At 36.1% G+C, this 19,116-nt stretch overlaps 1 protein-coding gene across 6 annotated transcripts in view; it reads left to right on the top strand.

Moving 5' to 3' along the window:
- The window catches only part of VPS13A (vacuolar protein sorting 13 homolog A), a 108,678-nt gene that overhangs the window by 27,343 nt on the left and 62,219 nt on the right, over positions 1 to 19,116 (top strand). For all 6 annotated transcript variants that reach the window (XM_048292952.1, XM_048292950.1, XM_048292955.1 and 3 more), the window contains 13 exons: positions 3,101 to 3,233; positions 4,050 to 4,167; positions 7,847 to 7,985; positions 12,067 to 12,151; positions 13,872 to 14,044; positions 15,494 to 15,650; positions 16,003 to 16,082; positions 16,338 to 16,397; positions 16,476 to 16,632; positions 17,061 to 17,177; positions 17,260 to 17,363; positions 17,816 to 17,983; positions 18,627 to 18,934. In XM_048292952.1, the coding sequence (XP_048148909.1) occupies positions 3,101 to 3,233; positions 4,050 to 4,167; positions 7,847 to 7,985; positions 12,067 to 12,151; positions 13,872 to 14,044; positions 15,494 to 15,650; positions 16,003 to 16,082; positions 16,338 to 16,397; positions 16,476 to 16,632; positions 17,061 to 17,177; positions 17,260 to 17,363; positions 17,816 to 17,983; positions 18,627 to 18,934 (1,799 nt within the window). The remainder of the gene's footprint in view (positions 1 to 3,100; positions 3,234 to 4,049; positions 4,168 to 7,846; positions 7,986 to 12,066; positions 12,152 to 13,871; positions 14,045 to 15,493; positions 15,651 to 16,002; positions 16,083 to 16,337; positions 16,398 to 16,475; positions 16,633 to 17,060; positions 17,178 to 17,259; positions 17,364 to 17,815; positions 17,984 to 18,626; positions 18,935 to 19,116) is intronic.

Below are 19,116 nucleotides of genomic sequence, written 5' to 3'. Positions count from 1 at the left end.
TAAATTGCTGTCTGTTTTTTTAGTAAGAATTTGTTTCAAATTTTATAATCTTGCTAAAGAGATAAGTTTTCTATGTAGTTTCCACAAAATTACTTTCTGAACGTGTGATTTCAGTTAGAATCATAGAATGATTTGCCTTGGGAGAGACCTTTAAAGGTCATTGAATCTAACCTCCCTGCAATGAGTCGAGACATCTTCACCTAGATCAGGTTCCTCAGCCACCTGTCCATCCTGACCTTGAATGTTTCCAGGGATGGACATCCACCCCTTCTCTGAGCAACTTGTGCCAGTGTATTGCCACTCATTGTAAGAAAATTCCTTATATGTAGTCTATATCTACTCTTAGTTTTAGAATGTTACCCATTGACATGTCAGAACAGGTCCTGGTAAAATGTCTGTTCCCATCTTTTTTTTTTGGCCCACTTTAAGTGCTGAAAGGCTGCTGAAAAGTCTCCCCAGAGCCTTCTCTTCTTCAGGCTGAACAACACCAACCCTTTCCGCCTTTTTCTCAGGGGAGATGTGTTTTGTCCCTCTGGTCACGTTTCTGGCCCTTCTCTGGACCTATTCCCAGAGGTTGCAGTATTCCAGGTGAGGTGCAGAGTAGAGGGGCAGAATCCCCTCCCTTCCCCTGATGGCCACGCTGCTTTGGATGCAGCCCAGAATATGTTTGCCTTCTTGGGCTTCAAGTGCACGTTGTTGGGTCATGTCCAGCTTTTCATCCCCCAGCACCCCCAGGCCCTACTCCATAGAGCAACTCTCAATCTGCTTGTTAGCAGCTTATATTGATCACAGAACTACTGAATCACTCAGATTGGAAAAGACCTTGAGGATACTTGAGTCCAGCCATTAACCCAGCACTGCCAAGTCCACCACTAAACTATGTCCGTAAGTGCCATGTCTACATGGCTTTTTAATTCCTCCAGGGATGATGACTCAACCACGTCCCTGGGCAGGCTGTTCGAGTGCTTGGCAACTCTTTCAATGAAGAAATGTTTCCTAATATCCATTTTAAACCACCCCTGAGGCTGTTTCTGCATGTTCAGTTGCTTGTTTCTTTGGGGAAGAGACAAACTCCCCACCTACATCCTCAAGAGTTACAGACTCCTTTCAGGTAGTTTTAAGTAAGGGCCCCTCTCTTCCTCCTTTTTTCCAGACTAAAGAACTCCAGCTCCCTTGAGGCTGCTACTTGGGCTCCAGATCCCTCCCCAGCTCTGTTGCCCTTCTCTGGACGTGTTCCAGCACCCCCATGTCTTTGTTGCTGTGAGGAGCCCCAAATTAAGTATAGTATTCAAGGTCCAGCCTCACCAGTACCAAGTGCAGGGCGACAATCCCTTCCCCAGTTCCGCTGGCCACACTATTTCTGATACAGGCCAGGATGCCACTGGTCTTTTTGGCCAGCTGGGCACACGCTGGCTCATGTTCAGACAGCTGTTGATCAGTTCAACCTGCTGACCTCCTCCTGGAGCTATGTCACTAAGCAGAGGAATTCTCTACCTGGGCACACCTCCTTCAGGACTTCTCACTGCTGCTGTATGGTGTTGGCGTAAGAGTCAGGCACATCCTGCAGCCTGGCACCTCGGTGGCAGCATGTTCCCACCAGAGCTCTGTGTGATCAGCTGCATCATTCATGGTGGTGCCATGCTTTGGTAGTAGGGGCTGCCCCAATCCAAGTGCAGGACCTTGCAATAGGTCACGTTTAAAAAGATTGTATTGGATTGCTCCAGAAAGTAGAATTAGTGAAGAAGATTGCTCTGTAGATACTAAAAATAATGTGGTGTGGTTGTAAATCCAAGTTCTTTCAGTGGCAAGTAATTTCACTAGCTCTTCTGAGTGTTGGTCATTTGTAGGCAGTTTGTGGAGCTGGCACTTTGTAGCTGTGTGTGTGCTTGAGACAGCCTCCTGGATCAAATCCTAGATCTAATAGCCCACCTCCTTTTCCACCCATACAAGATTAGTCTTTGAAGAATTACATAGAAGAATACATTTCAAAATCAGACTTCAGTGTGTCTGTGAGATCTTTTTCCTGAAATGGATGAGTAATTTTTGTAGTGAATATGACTTCTGGATTGGTTCCTCTGATTCAATAGAAATTAGAAATACCATAAGCGAAAATTCAGTTGCCTCTCAGGATATGTTTATTAATTCTGTATTCACTTTGAGTGACATATGCTTAAGTGAGAGGTAGGTCGTTTGTTGAATGACTATGCTTCACACAAAACAAATAGTCTTTTTTCTTCAGTTGCATACTGGAGAAGATCAAGCCCTGGGAGGAAAAATGACATAAGAAATTAAAACTGTGTCTCAGTGTAGATAAATGGGGTTATTAATTTAGTCATTCTGAATTTGAATCTCCAAGTTCTTTTTAACATAAAAGTTAAAATGGACTTAGAGTCCAGCAGTACTGAAAAATAAATGCTATGTCTTAGATGCTAGTTTTTAAACTTATTTTAGTTCTCTTGAATATTACCTGGGTTTGACAAAACCAAATATGAATCCAAAGTTATTAGACATATTAGGATGAGGACATACACATTTCATCAGAGATGAACATCAGGGAGGGCACATATAAATGTGAAATATCACAGAAGTATGGGTGTCCCAAAGCTGAATCAAAGGCATATTGACTCATATTAAAGGAAAGACATTGATGATGAACAGTCCAAATAATCTTTTCCTCTCTAATATGTCTCAACTGAATTCAACAGGATTCAGAAATAAATTTCATGTGTCTGAGTTGACGAATGCAGTAATATTTTATAGATAAAAATTCTGAATTATTCTACTGATTACAAAGGGCTAGAGAGTTTATACTTTGGAGTATAAGCCACTTAATAAAGAAAATTATTCTGTACAAAGTATACAGTATATTTTAATTCACTTTTTGTTTATTTCTTTGAGGAAGAAATGGTGTTAATACTCTGTTTTTTGTTTTGGTGCAGGCTAGGAATGTTAGATATTTGCTGTGCTGTGACAGTTGTAAGACTCTGTGACCTTATAGTGAGGACTTAATCGTTTGTTGTGGTAGGAACAAGTATTTGTAGAATTAGTGCTTTGAATATTTTTTAAATTGATTTATGCTTTTTTTTGGTCCTGTTTCAAGATGACAAGCAAAAGTCGTTCTGATTTATCAGAACTCAAAGTAGGACAAAGCACTATTGAAGATATAATGTCAAGGGCTTATGACAGTTTTGATGTCCAGCTCAGCAGTATGCAGTTACTGTATAGCAAACATGGTAAGTATTCATGAAAGTAATCTTTCTTTATATGACTAAATATAATGTGGGAGTTGTTGTGCCTCATATTTTTAGCTGAAGCAGTGGAGAATCTCTTGGAACATACTTCTTCAAATGTAAATGTTCTAAATTCTGTACTATGAACGTGTTATGAGTTTCCAAAATGTACCTTTAGGGCTTCAATTCCAATCTTAGCAAATTTATAATAAAATCCCTTTTATTGAAGGTGTCTCATTTGATTTGTTGCAAAATAAATATAAGACTGTAATTATTTTGTTTATGGTGTTTTCCTTCAGTGCCTTTGCTTTTCTCCGGATTTTAAGCAGAATTCACAAATAGTTGTAGGTTTGATGATTTTTTGAGGGTAAAGAAAGGATGAGAATCAATTTACTTCAAGAATTGGAGTCAATTTATTTCAATGAGGTATCAAAGGAAACTTTAGTATTTTGGGAACTAGCAACACAGAGTCAGTCATAATCAGAGAAGTCTTAAGCATTTAATTCTTAATCCTTTGGTTCCAGGGGAGAATCCAAAGCCTTAACTCCCAGTACCTGTGCTTGTTAAAAATTGGGTCCTTAGAAGTCTACCCCATGGATGGGTTAGCTGTGTAGATGAGAATGGGAGAAATTATTAATTAGTCTTGTATGTCTGAAGTTCAGATCATGTGTAATATACATCTATTGATAAAGCTGTAAAAGAGATCGTGGCACCTGAATTTTTAGCCATATATACTAATATCAGATACTTGAATTCTGTAATGTGTACTGAGAAGGAATATCTTTCAGTGTTTAAAGTAGGTTTTCTCTGCTCTTCTAGATGAGAACTGGCAAGAAGCTCGGAAGCAAAAAAATTCATCTCAGTGTATCTTGCAGCCCTTGGATGTAAACCTGGAATTTAGCAGGGCTATGGTTGTTACAGATGCAAGAATGCCCAAGTATGTATTTTTCCCAATTTTGAAATTTTATGCTAAATGACTTCTTTGAGGGGGAAAAGAGAAAAAAATAAGAATCATACCTGTGCTCTTTTGCATTGGTTATGTGTAAATCTTGGAAGTAAAATACATTTATCTGGAAAAATAGAAAATAAATAAGTTTTTAGATATTGAGAAGGTGATAGAATGTTATAGTAGTATGTTTAATACATTTAAAAATTTTTATTAAAAATATTATTGCCTCTTCTAATTCAGTCTTACTAGTAGCTGCATTTCAGTTCTTACTGAAAATACCAAGGAACTAAAAATCTGAACTTAAAATCTCTTTTATAAATAACAACAAATATTTTGAGAAGTAATGTGCTATCATACTCCCTCTCTTTTGACTTGCCTTATTGCTCTAATTAGTTTACCTGCTGTGAATCACTTCTCCAGGAAACAGCCCGTAATGCCTTGAAGTTTGCCCTTAGGCTTATTTAGCAAAATCTTGTTAGTTATGGAAATTGTACCAATCAGAACAAAATAATAAGTGCTGTTAATAATGGTCAATGATTGCGTGGTGTAATACTGCCACGTTCTGGAAACCTGGGAGGCCGGATTCTGAATTTTGATGCTTACAAAAGATGTTACGTTTTCCCTCCTTACTTTTTCTCTGTTTGGTGAAGAAGGTCAAATAAGGGGAATACAATTCACAGGAATCTTTTTATGTTAGAAAGTGAAATTTAATTTCTATGGTCATGGAATGACATAGTTTTAATGTAGATTTGTAATTGACATCTCTTGAAGTTTTTCAAGTATAACCTGGATTACGGAATGTCTGAATGTCTTCTCTTAATGAGAACACCTGTTGCAGTATTGCAATACTACCTGTCTAACTGTCTTGGCTACCAGGTGTGCTTTGCCAGTTCATGTGTCCAAACTGATTCTCGAAAATTTCTCCCTAGTTTTTCCTCTGTATCACATTGGGTATAAATGTAAAAGTTAACTCTATCTTTTGTTTCAGCAAGAATCCCCTAAACTGTAAATTTTAGGAAGTATAGTTGAATAGGGTATTATGCTTACATCAGTTACATATAAATAAAAATGTATTTTTAGTATACATGTATCTATTCTTTTAAATTTCAATTTTTCTAAGTATACTGTCATGTAAACCCAGAATGATATTTTTCTAGAGTTTTTTTTTAATTAGTGTTTTGAACTGTCTGCATAGAACAGCATAGTTCTGTTGAGAAAAATGAGTGGAAAGATGTTAGTTTTACAGCAAAACCTAGTACTAGAATTTTTGTTTAGTGTAGTAGGTTTTTACGAATTAGTTTCTTAGTTTGGAAAGCCCCTGTTTTACAGTTAGTCATCTGAAAAGCAGGTGGTTGGGTGTCTCTGTTTTTTGATTCTTTGATTGATTGTCTTCCAGTGACCATCGAATTCGTTTGAATTCCTTGCAATTTTGTTGTTCAAAACAGTAATGAATTTACTAGGCTTTGTCCTTGCTTTGTTTAGAAAGGCACATTTCTGTATTGCTTGAGGAGAATACCAATTTAGGTAATTTTGTTAATCACTACTGTACCAAGGCACTTCCATTGTTTATCTGTCCTTTCATCTACTCATATTTCCTAATCCTTAAAATGGTCTTTCATTCTGATTGGATATGTATATCTGCATTTCTTCCATTTCTAGTAACAGGATGTTCCTTACGGTTTCTGTCACTTCACATTTAGAAGCACAGATATGATTCTGTAGTTTTATAGCCTGTATAAGGTTTTATATTTTTTTAATGTTTGTTTTATCATGTCATATGGTTCCTCCATTTTCTGGAGGAAGTGTCTGTCATATGGTTTTTGAAGGTGTGTGAAGAAAGTATTAGGATAGCAATGTTAAGAGCATCTATATAATAGCATTCATTATAAACACAATAAAAATTCCAGTGTGAAGGAATGCACCTATTAGCAGCTTTGATGGTGGCATTCTTTTAACATTTCTTTCTCTGTAAATACAACCAGACTAAACTTGAAGGAAATTTCTGCACACATTTCCTCATCAATTGAAGTACTTAGCTTCTCCTTGCCTCAGTCTCTACAGATGAGGATCTCTTAGATCTCTACAGATCTGGAGGTTTTCCACACCTTAAAAGCTTTTGTTTTAAGGAGGGGTGTAGAGAGCTGAGATTATTTGCAGTTGTCTGCTTTGTATCTGCTGAGTGTCTTCCTTCTAACTGTATGGGCTGTCTGTTGTACAAACACTCATCAAAAATGTGTGTTTTAACATTATACACAAATTTTTGTAGAGAGGTTTAAGTGAAATGAAAGTGAGAATTGCTATTGTATGCTCCTCCAACAACTGAGGAGCACAGCAGAGAGAGGTCCCTTCAAACCCGGTGGCTACATACGTTAACCCTCTCCATAATAATGAAAGAACAAAAAAGAAAAAAAAAAGGAGGAGTCTAAATCTCTCCCTGATAGAACTGGAATAAGAGTAAGATTAGTAGTTGAGAATTAATCCTGTAAATTTAAGGATGTGAAGAAATTAATGATCTGATGAAAACTGGTTAGTGTCACAGTTTAACATGTACTGTTTTGTGCTTGCTTAAGTGTCAGAAGTTGTTTTTTCAGATACTCCTAAAGTATCAAGGTTAGCTGAGATGGATTGAAAATACGGAGCTTTTTGGTTCTCACATCATCTTCAGTCTTATATTTTATGTCCCTTTGAAGACTGACAAGTTTGTTAAGAGCATCAAAAATGGAAGGAAGTAGCTTGTCTTGTTCCTTACACACTACGTGTTAAGCATCTGGTGCTGCCTTTTGGTTCAACAGTTACCTGTTGAACAGACCTCTTTATCTGTTCTAACTAGAAGTTGTAATAAAAGCACAATAATGTTCTTTGAGCCAATTTTCTGCTTACTTCTGTTACACTCACTTTTATGAGAAACTGAGTTGTGTTTTAGGTCTTTAAAAACTCAATGTCTATGTTTGACATGATTCTACTTCTTTTTTGGCCAAAGCCTATTCAAATACACTTAAAATGTGTTTTACTGTTGTCATTTTTAGTAATGGTTATTTTATTATTTTATATCCTGTATTGCTATACTGTTTATTTCTTTGTTAAATATCCAGACTACTGCTAGAGTCCACTTGGGTGTACATGACTTCTAGGAAGTATTTTGTATACTTTTTTTGAGCTTTGAGCCTTAAACATTTCATATGCAAAACCCCCTCCACCTTCTCTTCTGTAAGATACTGTGTAAAAGCTCAGTTATGTGATTTACTGAGTAATTAAATTAAATACATGAACTAGAGGGAGCAATTTCTGATTGTAAGGAAAATATGCCTTATGCAGCCTAACGGGAAGTGGTTATTAGTACTGTTTGTAGTCCTGATCCACAAGACTTTGTAGCAAATGGAAATATAAATTATTAATTAATATTATAATATAAATTATAAATTAATGAATGGGTATTTTCTGATTAAGTAACTTTTCTGTGTGCAACAGAAGGGTTGCATGTATATATACACACACACATATATATACATATATATACACACTACATGTAATGATTAGATGAATAATTTTCTGACCAGGAAGACTTACGTGTTTTTCAGAAGAAAATTAATGTGAAGTTTGATTGAAAAAAATTTAAGATTGATTGTTTTAACTGTGGAACTTTTGACTTTGGTTTTTTAAAAAACAGGTTCAAACTCTCTGGACAGTTGCCTTTACTTTCTATCCAAATATCAGACCAGAAGCTGACAAGTATTTTGGAGCTAATTGATAGCATTCCTAAGCCAGAAAGTGCACCTGCTACCAGTTCTCCTCCAAAAGTAACCGAGGTAAGGTTTTTAAAAGAGATTTAATCAAAAATGATCAGAAAAATACCTTCTTGATATTAGCATTCCAGTTTTGAAAGGTGCACAAAGAAAGTGGAGAACAAGCATTGGCTTAGTGCCTCTTGAAAAAGTTAGCTCTTTCTCTAAAGCTGTAGAAAATTTTCTTGCTATTTAGTTTATTATGAACTTTAGCCAATAATTATGAAATAGTTGTCCAGTGTTTGGACTTAAAGTAGAACCCCTCAGAGTTTTACTACTATGGGAATTAATTTGTAGTTAATAATTATCTTGACTAACAAACATACTCAGTTTTGTTGAAGATGAGTTTAGTTGTACCTTCATATTTACACATGTATCATAGTGCTGCAGAATTTGTGTTCAGCTGTTTCATGTAGTGAAGAAAACATTAAATGCTGTAATTTTTGAAGTTCAAGTATTATGTGATGTTAGATGAAAGTTTCAAAAGCCAAACAAAATGTATTCACTATCTGTTTTGTAAACAATGCCTGTCTGGCAAAAGTAGCAGGTTTTTTTCATCAGACCTCAGTGCTTTTCCCATTTCAAGTTCATTACACAATGTAGCTCGGGGGTGGAAGTTCTTCCGCACTCAAAACAATTACGAGTTTGGAGGGTGGTTCTTGCTCTTTCCCCACCCCCTTTCCTTAGTGAAAATGGTTTGGGTCACTGTTTTATACCTTCTTCAGAACAGAAGTTTGCCCCCTTCTTATTATTCCTGAAAAATGTATTTCACCTTTTGAGCTGTTCTTAACAAAATTAGGAAATGAACTCACAGTTGCTAATTTTTGACATGACTAGTCTGTGTGATCTGGCTATGTTTTACATATGTGTAAAACAGTTCTATCATTAGAATAGGACTCATCTTAAAAGTTAAAGACAGAATTTGGCTCTCAATTTTTCTGTCATTTGTAAATACTTCTAACAATGTGTTGTTACTTAATAACTCGCGCACTTGGTTCTAAAGGACTAGTGGTCATCTTTGTATTTGGGGTTTTTTAGATTATTTGATAATCTTTCCATATTTGTACAAATTATTCTGCCCTGTTCTGGAAGGCTGTTGCTACAGCTTGGTACTTTCTGTGGGTTATATTAGCATACTATTTACTAACAGTAAATGCAACAATTAGACATGTATACCTGTTTAAAGTATATTTAGAGCGAAGACTGTTTCACTTCCATGTGTGGTTCTTGCCATCTCTTTAGTGGTGCTGTTAAAATTTTAGCTAATTGTGACCTGCTCTTTCACTCTTCATATACTAGTAGTATACCCAACCAAAAGCTGCCTTAACCTCTGTTGTTTTGTGCAACTAATCACAGACTAACTTTTTTTGAGGGTAGGTATTGGGACTTCACTTTTACATAAATAGAATCTGCATGTATAAGATGATTGCCCTGTGCTTTCTAACACTGACTATGCTTGAATTTAATTATAGAATTCAACTATTACATCTGAAGTATTTTAAGTGACCTTGAAGTAGTTAGTATTATCTGTACATTAGTTGTGATATACACTAGATGAGGTGAGGGAAGACTGTGGACCAAGTATGAATATATTTGCATTATATGTGAATCCGTATCAAAACGTAAGCTTAAAACCCGTCTGCTCAAGCTTCCATCTACTTCAGACCTTGACAGACTTTAATTGCTGGTTAATTTGAGTGGATTTTGTGCTTTGGTGGTGGCTGGTATATTGCCATACTTTCATCCTTACAGCTGTAATTCTTCTGAACTTTGTTAGCATCACATCACTTCTGAACTGAAAAGGATGTGAAGTCCTTTTTCAGAGTGCTGTTTTCTTCTTTACATTTTGAGTTAGTGATGGAAGTGTTCTTGAGCTGTGAAAACAGAAGACATTTTGGAACAGATCCTTCTACATTTTTGCGCTCAGTGTTTTAGTTCAAGAACACAGTCCACTTCGATGTGGAAGGCTATTTTTCATGATTTAGTACTATGAAGTCAAATTTACAGTTTTTTCTCCATGTTTTGTTAGAATGTGGAAGTGTTACAAATGACACACTTTCACAGTTACAAGACTCTTGAATACTTTGTTTATTACTCATAGGCATGAATATACTTGGTAAAGTCAGATTAGGTAGGCTGGAGACCAAGAGAGATGTTGAAATGTTAAGAGTGAGATGAAAAATGTAGCCTTGGAAACAATATTAAAGATGAGTGTTTCTTGTTGCCATAATGTCTAGATTTGATACTGTGATTTTGTGAATAATTGTCTGAGCCTGAGCTTTGAGAGGTGCAGTAACAAGGGAGAGGAGAAGGTGTGGTGGTGCAGAGAAAGAACTCCTGTCAACCATGCAGTCCAGAACCAAAGACACTCAAGAAGAAGGGGCACACAGTGTACAGTTCTCTTACTTTACCACTCTGTGCAAGGCACATGTTTAATACATGTGCATGTCGAACTTGCAGGTGAGAATTCTTTACAAACTCAGATTGCTGAGATTGCTTTCTGAGACTTGATGGTAGATAAACCATTTGGATACCTTTACTAAGAGAATTTAATTCTATCATATATGAAACCACGTGGAGTGGAGGATTCCTGTTCTATAGTGTACTCTAGTGGCATTTCACGTATTTTCAGTTACTACTCTGGGCCATGCATAACTGCATTTCACAGCTGAAGACTCAGAATCATAGATTATCCTGACCTGGAAAGGACCAACAAGGATCATCAAAATCCAACTCCTGCACAGGACTATCCCCAGGAGTCACACCATGTGACTGAGAACATTGTCCAAATGCTTCTTGACTCTGTCAGACTGGTTCTGTGACTTTCCTGGGGAACCTGTTCCAGTGCCCAACGGCCTTCTTGGGATAGGACCTTTTCCCAGTGTAAACCTCCCTGACACCCCTTCATGCTGTTCCCTTGAGTCCTGTCACTGGTTACCAGAGAGAAGAGATCAGTGTCTGCCCCTCTGCTGCTTCTTGTGAGAAAGATGAAGACTATTGTGAGGTCTCCCCTCAGTATACTGGTTGATTTTTTTTTTCCCCATATGTGTGAAGCAGTGCAATTCAATAAGGCGAAGTATCAGGTCCCACACTTGGTTCACAACAGCTCCAAGCAGTGCTACAGGCTGGGGACAGAGCGGCTGGAAAGCTGTCCAGCAGGAAAGGAGCTGGCAGTACTGTATGACAGGCAGCTGAACATAAGCCAGCATGTGCTCAGGTGGTCAAGAAGGCCAATGGCATCCTGGCCTGTATCAGCAATAGTGTGACCAGTAGGACCAAGGCAGTGATTGTCCCCCTGTCCTTGGCACTGGTAGAGCCCCACCTCGAATCCTGTGCTCAGTTTTGGGCTCCTCACTCCAAGAAAGACTGCGGTGTTGGTCTTTTCTCCCAGGTAAAAAGTGACAGGACAAGAGTAAATGGCCTCAGATTGCTCCAGAGGAGGTTTAGATGGGATATTAGGAAAATTTTTTCACCAAAATGATTGTCAAACATTGGAGCAGGTTGCCCAGTGGATGAGTGACCATCCCTGCAGCTGTTTAAAAGACTTGTAGATGTGGCATTTAAGTTTTATCACTAAGCCATGTTCCTGGCAGTGCTAGGTTTACAGTTGGACTTGGTGATCTGAAAGGTCTTTTCTAACATAAATGTTTCCATGATTCTACTGTCTGCTCTAATTTTTTGTGTAGCTCTTTTTTCTTTCTTCCCCACCTGGCACTTGGGTTATTTTTGTAAAGAACTGTTGATCTTTGTTGTTCTCTGAAGTTGCTGTATTGTAGTCCTTTGAGGGACTAGGTTTTGTCTTTTATGATTTTTCATATAACATGCCATTTCTGACCATCTTTTGGTCTGTGAAGTTGAGCGTTTGAACCTCTTCACTGTTTCCTAGTGTGTTCTCACTAGCTAGATGCAAGTGCAATAGCTGCTGCTTCTATCTATTTTAGGCCTCATTTCTCCCCATGCTTATAATTTTAGTAATGTGTTAAACTTTACTGATTTGCGCTTAAGCGAAGTTTCCCTAAGCTGTAAAACTTTGATGCAGCATATATGCATGCAATAGCATGACCAATAAACACAAGAAAAAAATTTATGGTATCTCCTGTTTCAGGCAGCACTGTCTCCTGTGCTTTCAGCACCACATTTATCTCAAGGCATGTATCCTGTTTTGGATCTTCATTCATTTGCTGAGTCAGGTAACATAATCTATTTTAAAATCTTGCTTAAGAAGCAGGTCAAGTCAAGAAGTTTTTTAGTTCTTTGAATTAATTTACTATTCTTGCTGTAAGGAAGGATATGGGGCTTTGTTGCAAGTTCTTGAGGGCTGAATAGTGTTATATTCTGTTTATCTTATAATTGATACTGTATAAACTACTTGAGTATTTTCTCATAGCAATAAAATTCTGCATGCTTGTTTTTGTCATTCCCCTCCTGAAGGGTATAGCAGTAAAATTTTATTTGGTATGGTGGCCTTATTTTTGTCAGGGCATATGCTATTGCAAAGCTCTATTCAGGGCATCTGAAGTAGTATGACATATTTAGCTTTAGCATGTACTTAGTCCTCTGATGATGGTTTTGGTTATTTTCTTATGGTGAAGGATTTCTGTCCTATTTAGGTGGATTTATTTATCTGGTACTGAAGGTACCAAAATTACGACTGTTAGAAACTGCTGTGTTTCTGTAAACAAACATCTTGACTTCTACTGGATAAAGCAGAAGATTGGCTGTGGGAGAACCAGTTGTGTTCAATACTGCCTTCCTATTCAAAACAGCTTAGCTAGATCCTAACATTTCATCTAGTTATTACATTAGAAAAATAATCCAATATATCAATGTTATTTCAGTGTCAGTCATGTTTGTGATGCCAAAACACTCAACTGGAGAAACAGAGAGCTAAACTACTACTCCTTTCTTTAGTTAATGATATATGTGGTTAGCAAACACTAGCAAAATTACCAGCATAGTTAATTTTTATGTCTACTTTATAGCTTTAACATCAGTGTGTATGCAGCATGTGTAGAAATATGTACTTGTACATCTTCATCTGTTTTTATATGAGTTCCTTTAAGTGTCCAAGGTAGAGTGGAAATGTCTTTCAGTTCTTAAAAATTAGGCTGAAATGAGAATGCATGTTGGAAACAAGTAATTTGAGAAAGTAATAGCTAGATTTAGAATTGAATCAAGTCTGATTTTTAATCTATGCTTTAGATACAGCCATGCAGTCCTTTTAAATGATTTATGTTAATTCTCTATCTTCACCCTCCAAGAGCTCAGAGCTGCTTTTAAGCTTTAGAAAATACTTCATGTAATTTGTTGAGTTTTTTTAGAAGGATATTTCTTCCACAGTTACTTTATACTTCAGTGTTTTTGGTTTTTAGGTAAAGGAGAAGACCTTCGCAAGACAGTGCAATCTATTTATCTTGGTTATACTTCTGCAATAAAGTCAAGTAGATTAAAAGCTTGATAGTTCCTAGGAGTCTCTCTGAAATGGGAGATCTACAGCTGGGAGAAATCCCAAGTAATGTGCCTGATACTGAGGCAAAGGCTCCTGTACTGTCAAGAGCAGTCTGACCAGCAGACAAGTTAAGCTGTTAGGTCACACCAGAGGCAAGACAATGCATCGTTTGTGTGCTGTCTTTTGCAAAGCCACAAGTGAAAGAATGCTGACGAAGGAATTAGCTAATGAGAACTGAAGTTTATGGTGACGTGATGGAGGCAGCTGTAGGTGTGGTGTAAAGTTGTGAAGGCAGGAGTTGAGATGGTTATGGAAACAGATTTTATTGGTTGTTAATTGTCAGCTAGATACTTGTATGTTTAAGCTTTTATAGATATAGATGTAAAAACTCTAGGTCACAGTACTGTAAAATACTAGCTGTGTAAACTGCATATGTAATGTTGTTGTGAACTAATCCTTAGAATCAGAAGAAGAATTTTATGATGCACTAAGCAGTCCTGTGGAAGATGTGCCATTTTTTGAAGTCCCATCTGATTCTCTCAAGCGAGCCGGCAGTTCAAGGCGAAAAACCCTACGTAAACAAGAATCTTTGAAAAATATGACAGAATTCCAGCTAAGGTTTGAAGTAGCTGAGGTAAAATTACTTTTTAAATTTCCCTGAAGCGCATCAGGGAAATTTTTTTTCCTTGTTTGTTGGGTTTATAAATCCATGTCTGCAGAGATATTAATTCCCCATTTTTTCCTAAAACTATTATGCAGAGCTTTTGCCAAGTCGTAGTTGTGCTTCTGTATCCTTGTCATCACTGAAATGCTTTGATTTATCCACTTGATTTCCCAATTCACTTTGTCACTGAATTTCTTTACCTATGGCTCAGAAATCACATTACATACTTGTTTTAGCTAAATATGTGCTTGTGACTTGATACTGCTGTGGTTAGTGGGAAAACTTCATTGATGTTTTATCTTGTAAAAAGCACCATATTTTTCTCCTCTAGTTTTTCCCAGTTGCTGTTGTCCATACACATGAATCTGTAACATCTTTGTTATGAAGAGTTTTCTGTGTTCTTGCTATTTCAGGCTTTGGGGGGAAAAAAGAGTATTTTATCCAAATGCAAGAACACTTTCTAACTGTATCCGTTCTTCTTGTAAAAGAGGTGACCTCTTAACACTTAACGCTCCTGCTACTCACTGTTTTTTACTTTTAATTTATTTAAAAAAATAAATCGTACAAATTCAGTTAACTTTATAAATTCTGTTTTAGGGTAGGGCTCACAGAATGTCTTCAACACATCACAGCTAGCTTGTAGCATACTATATACTACACCTTTACTACAGATAAAACTGAAATATACTGTTTGTGTGATGACAAGACCTTATTTAAGAACTACTAGTCTAAAAGGAAGATGCTGGGTTTTACATTATTCTCTAATAGCAACTAACTTTAAATCTTTAAGAAAAAAAAAATGGGAATCTATTAGAAATCACCTCTGTCATCCTCATAGTTTAAAATTACTTACTGGATTTTGTTTTGATTTTCCTTATTTGTAGACAGCATTACATGGAAAGGAAGAATACGTATATTTGTTTGGTTGTCAGTCAGATACAACAGCTCAGCTAGGTCTTTATTTAACAACAGTATTGTCATGCATGGGTGGAAATGTAGTAAATCCTCTTGCCTGACATTCTGCTTGGGAATCTAACTCTTAGCAGGAGAGTTCAGAGAAATTCCAGTGAAAGTAGTAAACACTTTGTGTTGACTGAAAATCTAGTTTTGACTGTATTGAACGTTGCTGAGTGCTGTACAGAATTGTTTTTAAAAATAACTTAGTTTGTTACTGTTACTTTGGTATTACATGCATGAATGTTCGAAGTTTTTGTTACAGTAACAGCAACCAGTACTGCTTGTTGAATTATTTTTTTCCAAGGCATTGGCTGTATAAAGTTAAATGATCAATACACAAATAGACATTAGCCAATAAAATATAAGTAAATATGTTATATCCTGTATAAAAACTAAGAGGTTTTTATACCTCTTATGGTCCCTTACTGGTTTTGGATGTGTGTTTTGGTTCTTTTTTTTCAGGTCTTAATTAAGTTATGCCGTCACACTGGTAATACTGAGATGCCTGTGCTCCAGCTTGATATTTTGGGCTTAGGCACTGAACTTAAATTAAGAACATTTGACATGACTGGAAATGCTTTCCTTCGTGAAGTTGGTCTTCTGTGCCCAGAGTATATGGGTAAGTATTTATAACTTGGTCAAGGAATTATTCACAAATAACACTGTGAATTTGTCTTCGAAAACTCTGTAGGGCTTTTGTCAGATAAGGAAGATTTGCTTCCTAAGTTAAATCCAGGGCTGAGGGGAAGTAAAGCAGGAACTCATCCTCTTGTTAGTGTTTTGGTAAATATGTTCGGGTGCTGATGATTGTAGAGAGACATTTAACTATTTCATGTCTGCAAAAGAGGTTTCGTGATTAAACAGGAATAACAGCTAGTAGCCTAGTTTGCAGTTTATAGTTAAGAAAGTTTTAATTTTTTTTCTTTTAAAAAAAGTAAATTTCTATATTCTCTTTTTCCTTTTTTTTTTAGATGATAATGACAAGCCAGTTTACATAATTACTACATTGGATAATGTAGAAGATGATCTTCTCACTCTGGAGTATACAAAGGTTAGGAAAGAGTAGACTTAGCTTTTGAATTGTAAGCCTGTCACAAACATCACATTAACATGGAGCAGATGTTGAAGGTTTTTTCCTTACTTAGTGATGTTTTTAACATCTTGAGTGTCATGTGCAAAGTCTGTCTGCTCCTTCAACAGAATAAGTTTTACATCTTAAATTGTAGTGGTTTTGAAAATAAGTTTTCTCTAATGGAATTTGCGAACTTCTGATTTGTTTGTTTTATGTGCACTTTTGATGAAATAGACTGATATTAAGGGACCAGAACTGAAAACTGTCTGTCAGAATGTTCTACAAAAAATAAAGGTATGATATCTTTTTTTAACATAATTTTCTCAGGGTGGGAGGAGAGGCATACTGAATAAATAAAGATTTTTCTTTTAGGTGAACTTCTCTTCTCTAGATGTCCATTTGCATACTGAAGCTCTGCTGAATGCTATGAACTATCTGAATAATCTTCTACCCAAACAAGGAACTAAAGTTGCCGAAGAACCAGTCCATGAAAAAACAGAGGAGAAGAAGGATGTTCTTAAAAAATTAAGTAAGTTTCTTTATTATTGTTTCCTTTTTTCATTCCTCTCTCTTCACTTAAGTAAGGAGGAAAACAAATGTATTTTCTATCTTTGTAAACCTGTTAATGATATTTGATATGAGAAATTTTGCTTAGGGCTATATATACTTAAAAGGTTGTATCCTTAACTATGTGCAGTTTTCTGACACATAGGTCAAGGCGTACCTTTGCTGTGTATTGGAGGCACTGAGTCATTGTAAATAGAAAACCCATAAATTGTTGTCAGGTTTTTTTCGTTTTTTTCCTGGTATGAATTAAGACTTTTGATGGCCTTACCGTTATTGCGTTATACTTGAGGAGCATGAACATCTTGCTTGCTGTGCAGTTCAAAGGGATACCAAAATACTACATGTCCTCACTGAAGAATGATAACTTTTGTTATTCTTTATTTCCCATAGCATCAAAAAAATCGAAGTGTGACGATGTTGTTGACCTCATTATCTGTGCGGATTTATCATGTTTGCGTATTTTTATCAGAGAGAAAAACCGCAGAATAGCTGAAATTCACATTGAAGGTAGGAAGAAAACTTTAATCACAAAGACACAAAACTTTGTAACCGTAACAGTGTATAGATTTTCTATGTCTCATTTTTTGAGGTCTGGATAGCCAAGTGATCGTGAAGAAAGCAGCAACGAATGTGACTGCAAAACTGAAGAACATCATTATTGTGGATTCTGATGAGACAGCATTGTATAAAAAGGTGGGCATATGCATGTATCATTGAATTTTTTTTTGAATGGATGTTAAATTAAACTTAAACTTACTTTGTAGACTCTACTCTCTACTGTGATTTTTTTCAGTCATGTTTTATGTATTTGTTGAGAGTAGCATTCTCTGTATGACAGATTGATTTTTCTCCCACAACCAGTAATTATTAGGCTGATATTAATTTGTGCAACTGTGATATTCAGCTGCTCATTGTGCCTCTTACGCTGTTGACTTTAGCGAAGAGAATTATTCAAGCTGACACGTCAACTGAATATTTTCAGCTATCAATGGATTTTTTTATTTCCTTTTTTTATTTTCATATATTGTTGAGATATTTGAAGTAAAAATGTCTTAGTGGTGTGAGGTACTGCGTTTTGTTTTGACGTTAAGTTTCTCCAGTATGTAAGGTTCTACAGTAGAGATACTATTTTTTTTCTTCTTAAGGCTCTTTACATCACAGAAAAAGAAGTCTTCAACTTCAGAATGGTATCATATGTGAATGCTACAGATGGCATTGCATACACAAACATGGATGTTGTTGACAATCGTATTTACCTAACTGTTGGGTGTATTCAAGTAGTTTTTGTCAAAAAGTTTGTTTCGTCTATTTTGGTAAGTTAAATTTTCCAGATACTGTTCTTTAGCATATAGATGAAGTTGTCAGAGCAAGAAAGGGATAAGAGTGTTCCATATGGGGTGTTATCCATTTGTGTAAGAGCTCCGATATACTATTGTAAAAACTTTACTGGGATTGATGGTTGGGCTATTTATTTTTCCTCTACATGTGCTTTTTACTGTGGAGCAGATGAGTAAGCAAAAAGGTTTGCTGTCATTAATAATACTGGTTTTCTTAGATGATTTGTGACAGCTGTTAAGTATACATCCATTCATTATTTTTAACACTGAAATATAAGTAAGAAACCCTGAAAATTAATGCCCTTTCCATAAATTTTGCTAAGTGAATCAGTCTTTTGCTGCTTGTATGATTAAATAAAATGTAATTCCTACAAGTCATGTTACAAGGTCATTGCTCTTACTGTCTAATTTTCCAAATATTTTGGATAGCAATTTATTTTTATATATGCATAATTTGTCATATTTGAGGGAAGATTATCCTATTAAAGAATCTGGACAAAGTATATAGCAAAAATAACATCTTAGGATGCTTTGCTGTTTAAATAACTATGATTCATAGTGTTTTTGAAGTACTGTAATTCTTAATAATTAATTCCTGAGACCTGTATTCTTTTCCTAGGCTTTTATAAATAACTTTCAAGCTGCCAAGGAAGCTCTTACTGAGGCAACTGTTCAAGCAGCAGAGAAAGCAGCTACAGGTGTAAAAGAGTTAGCAGAGCGTAGTTCCCGTTTGGCACTAGATATCAATATCAAAGCACCTGTTGTGATAGTTCCTCAGTCAGCAATGTCTGCAAATGTCCTGGTGGCTGATCTTGGTCTGATCACTGTGAAGAACCAATTCTTTATTGCTAAAACAAAAGCACGGTATAATCTCCCACCTGTTATTGACTCTATGACGGTGAAATTGAGTGAATTGAAGTTATACAGGTAATGTAGTGTCGATATTTTTAAAATCCATTAAATCCTTTTGGTATTCTTCAGTTACAGAGCTTTGAGGAGTTGTTAAATAATTAGTTTATGGTTGGTGATTGACAGATACACTATTATCTTGGAATATAACAGCAAACTAGTGTTTTTTTAAAGCAATGAAAATGTATGTCTTAGGAAAA

The sequence above is a fragment of the Corvus hawaiiensis genome, chromosome Z (assembly GCF_020740725.1).
Source record: "Corvus hawaiiensis isolate bCorHaw1 chromosome Z, bCorHaw1.pri.cur, whole genome shotgun sequence".
In the NCBI taxonomy this organism is placed as follows: Eukaryota; Metazoa; Chordata; class Aves; order Passeriformes; family Corvidae; genus Corvus; species Corvus hawaiiensis.
This window is presented reverse-complemented; position numbering and strand designations above follow the sequence as displayed.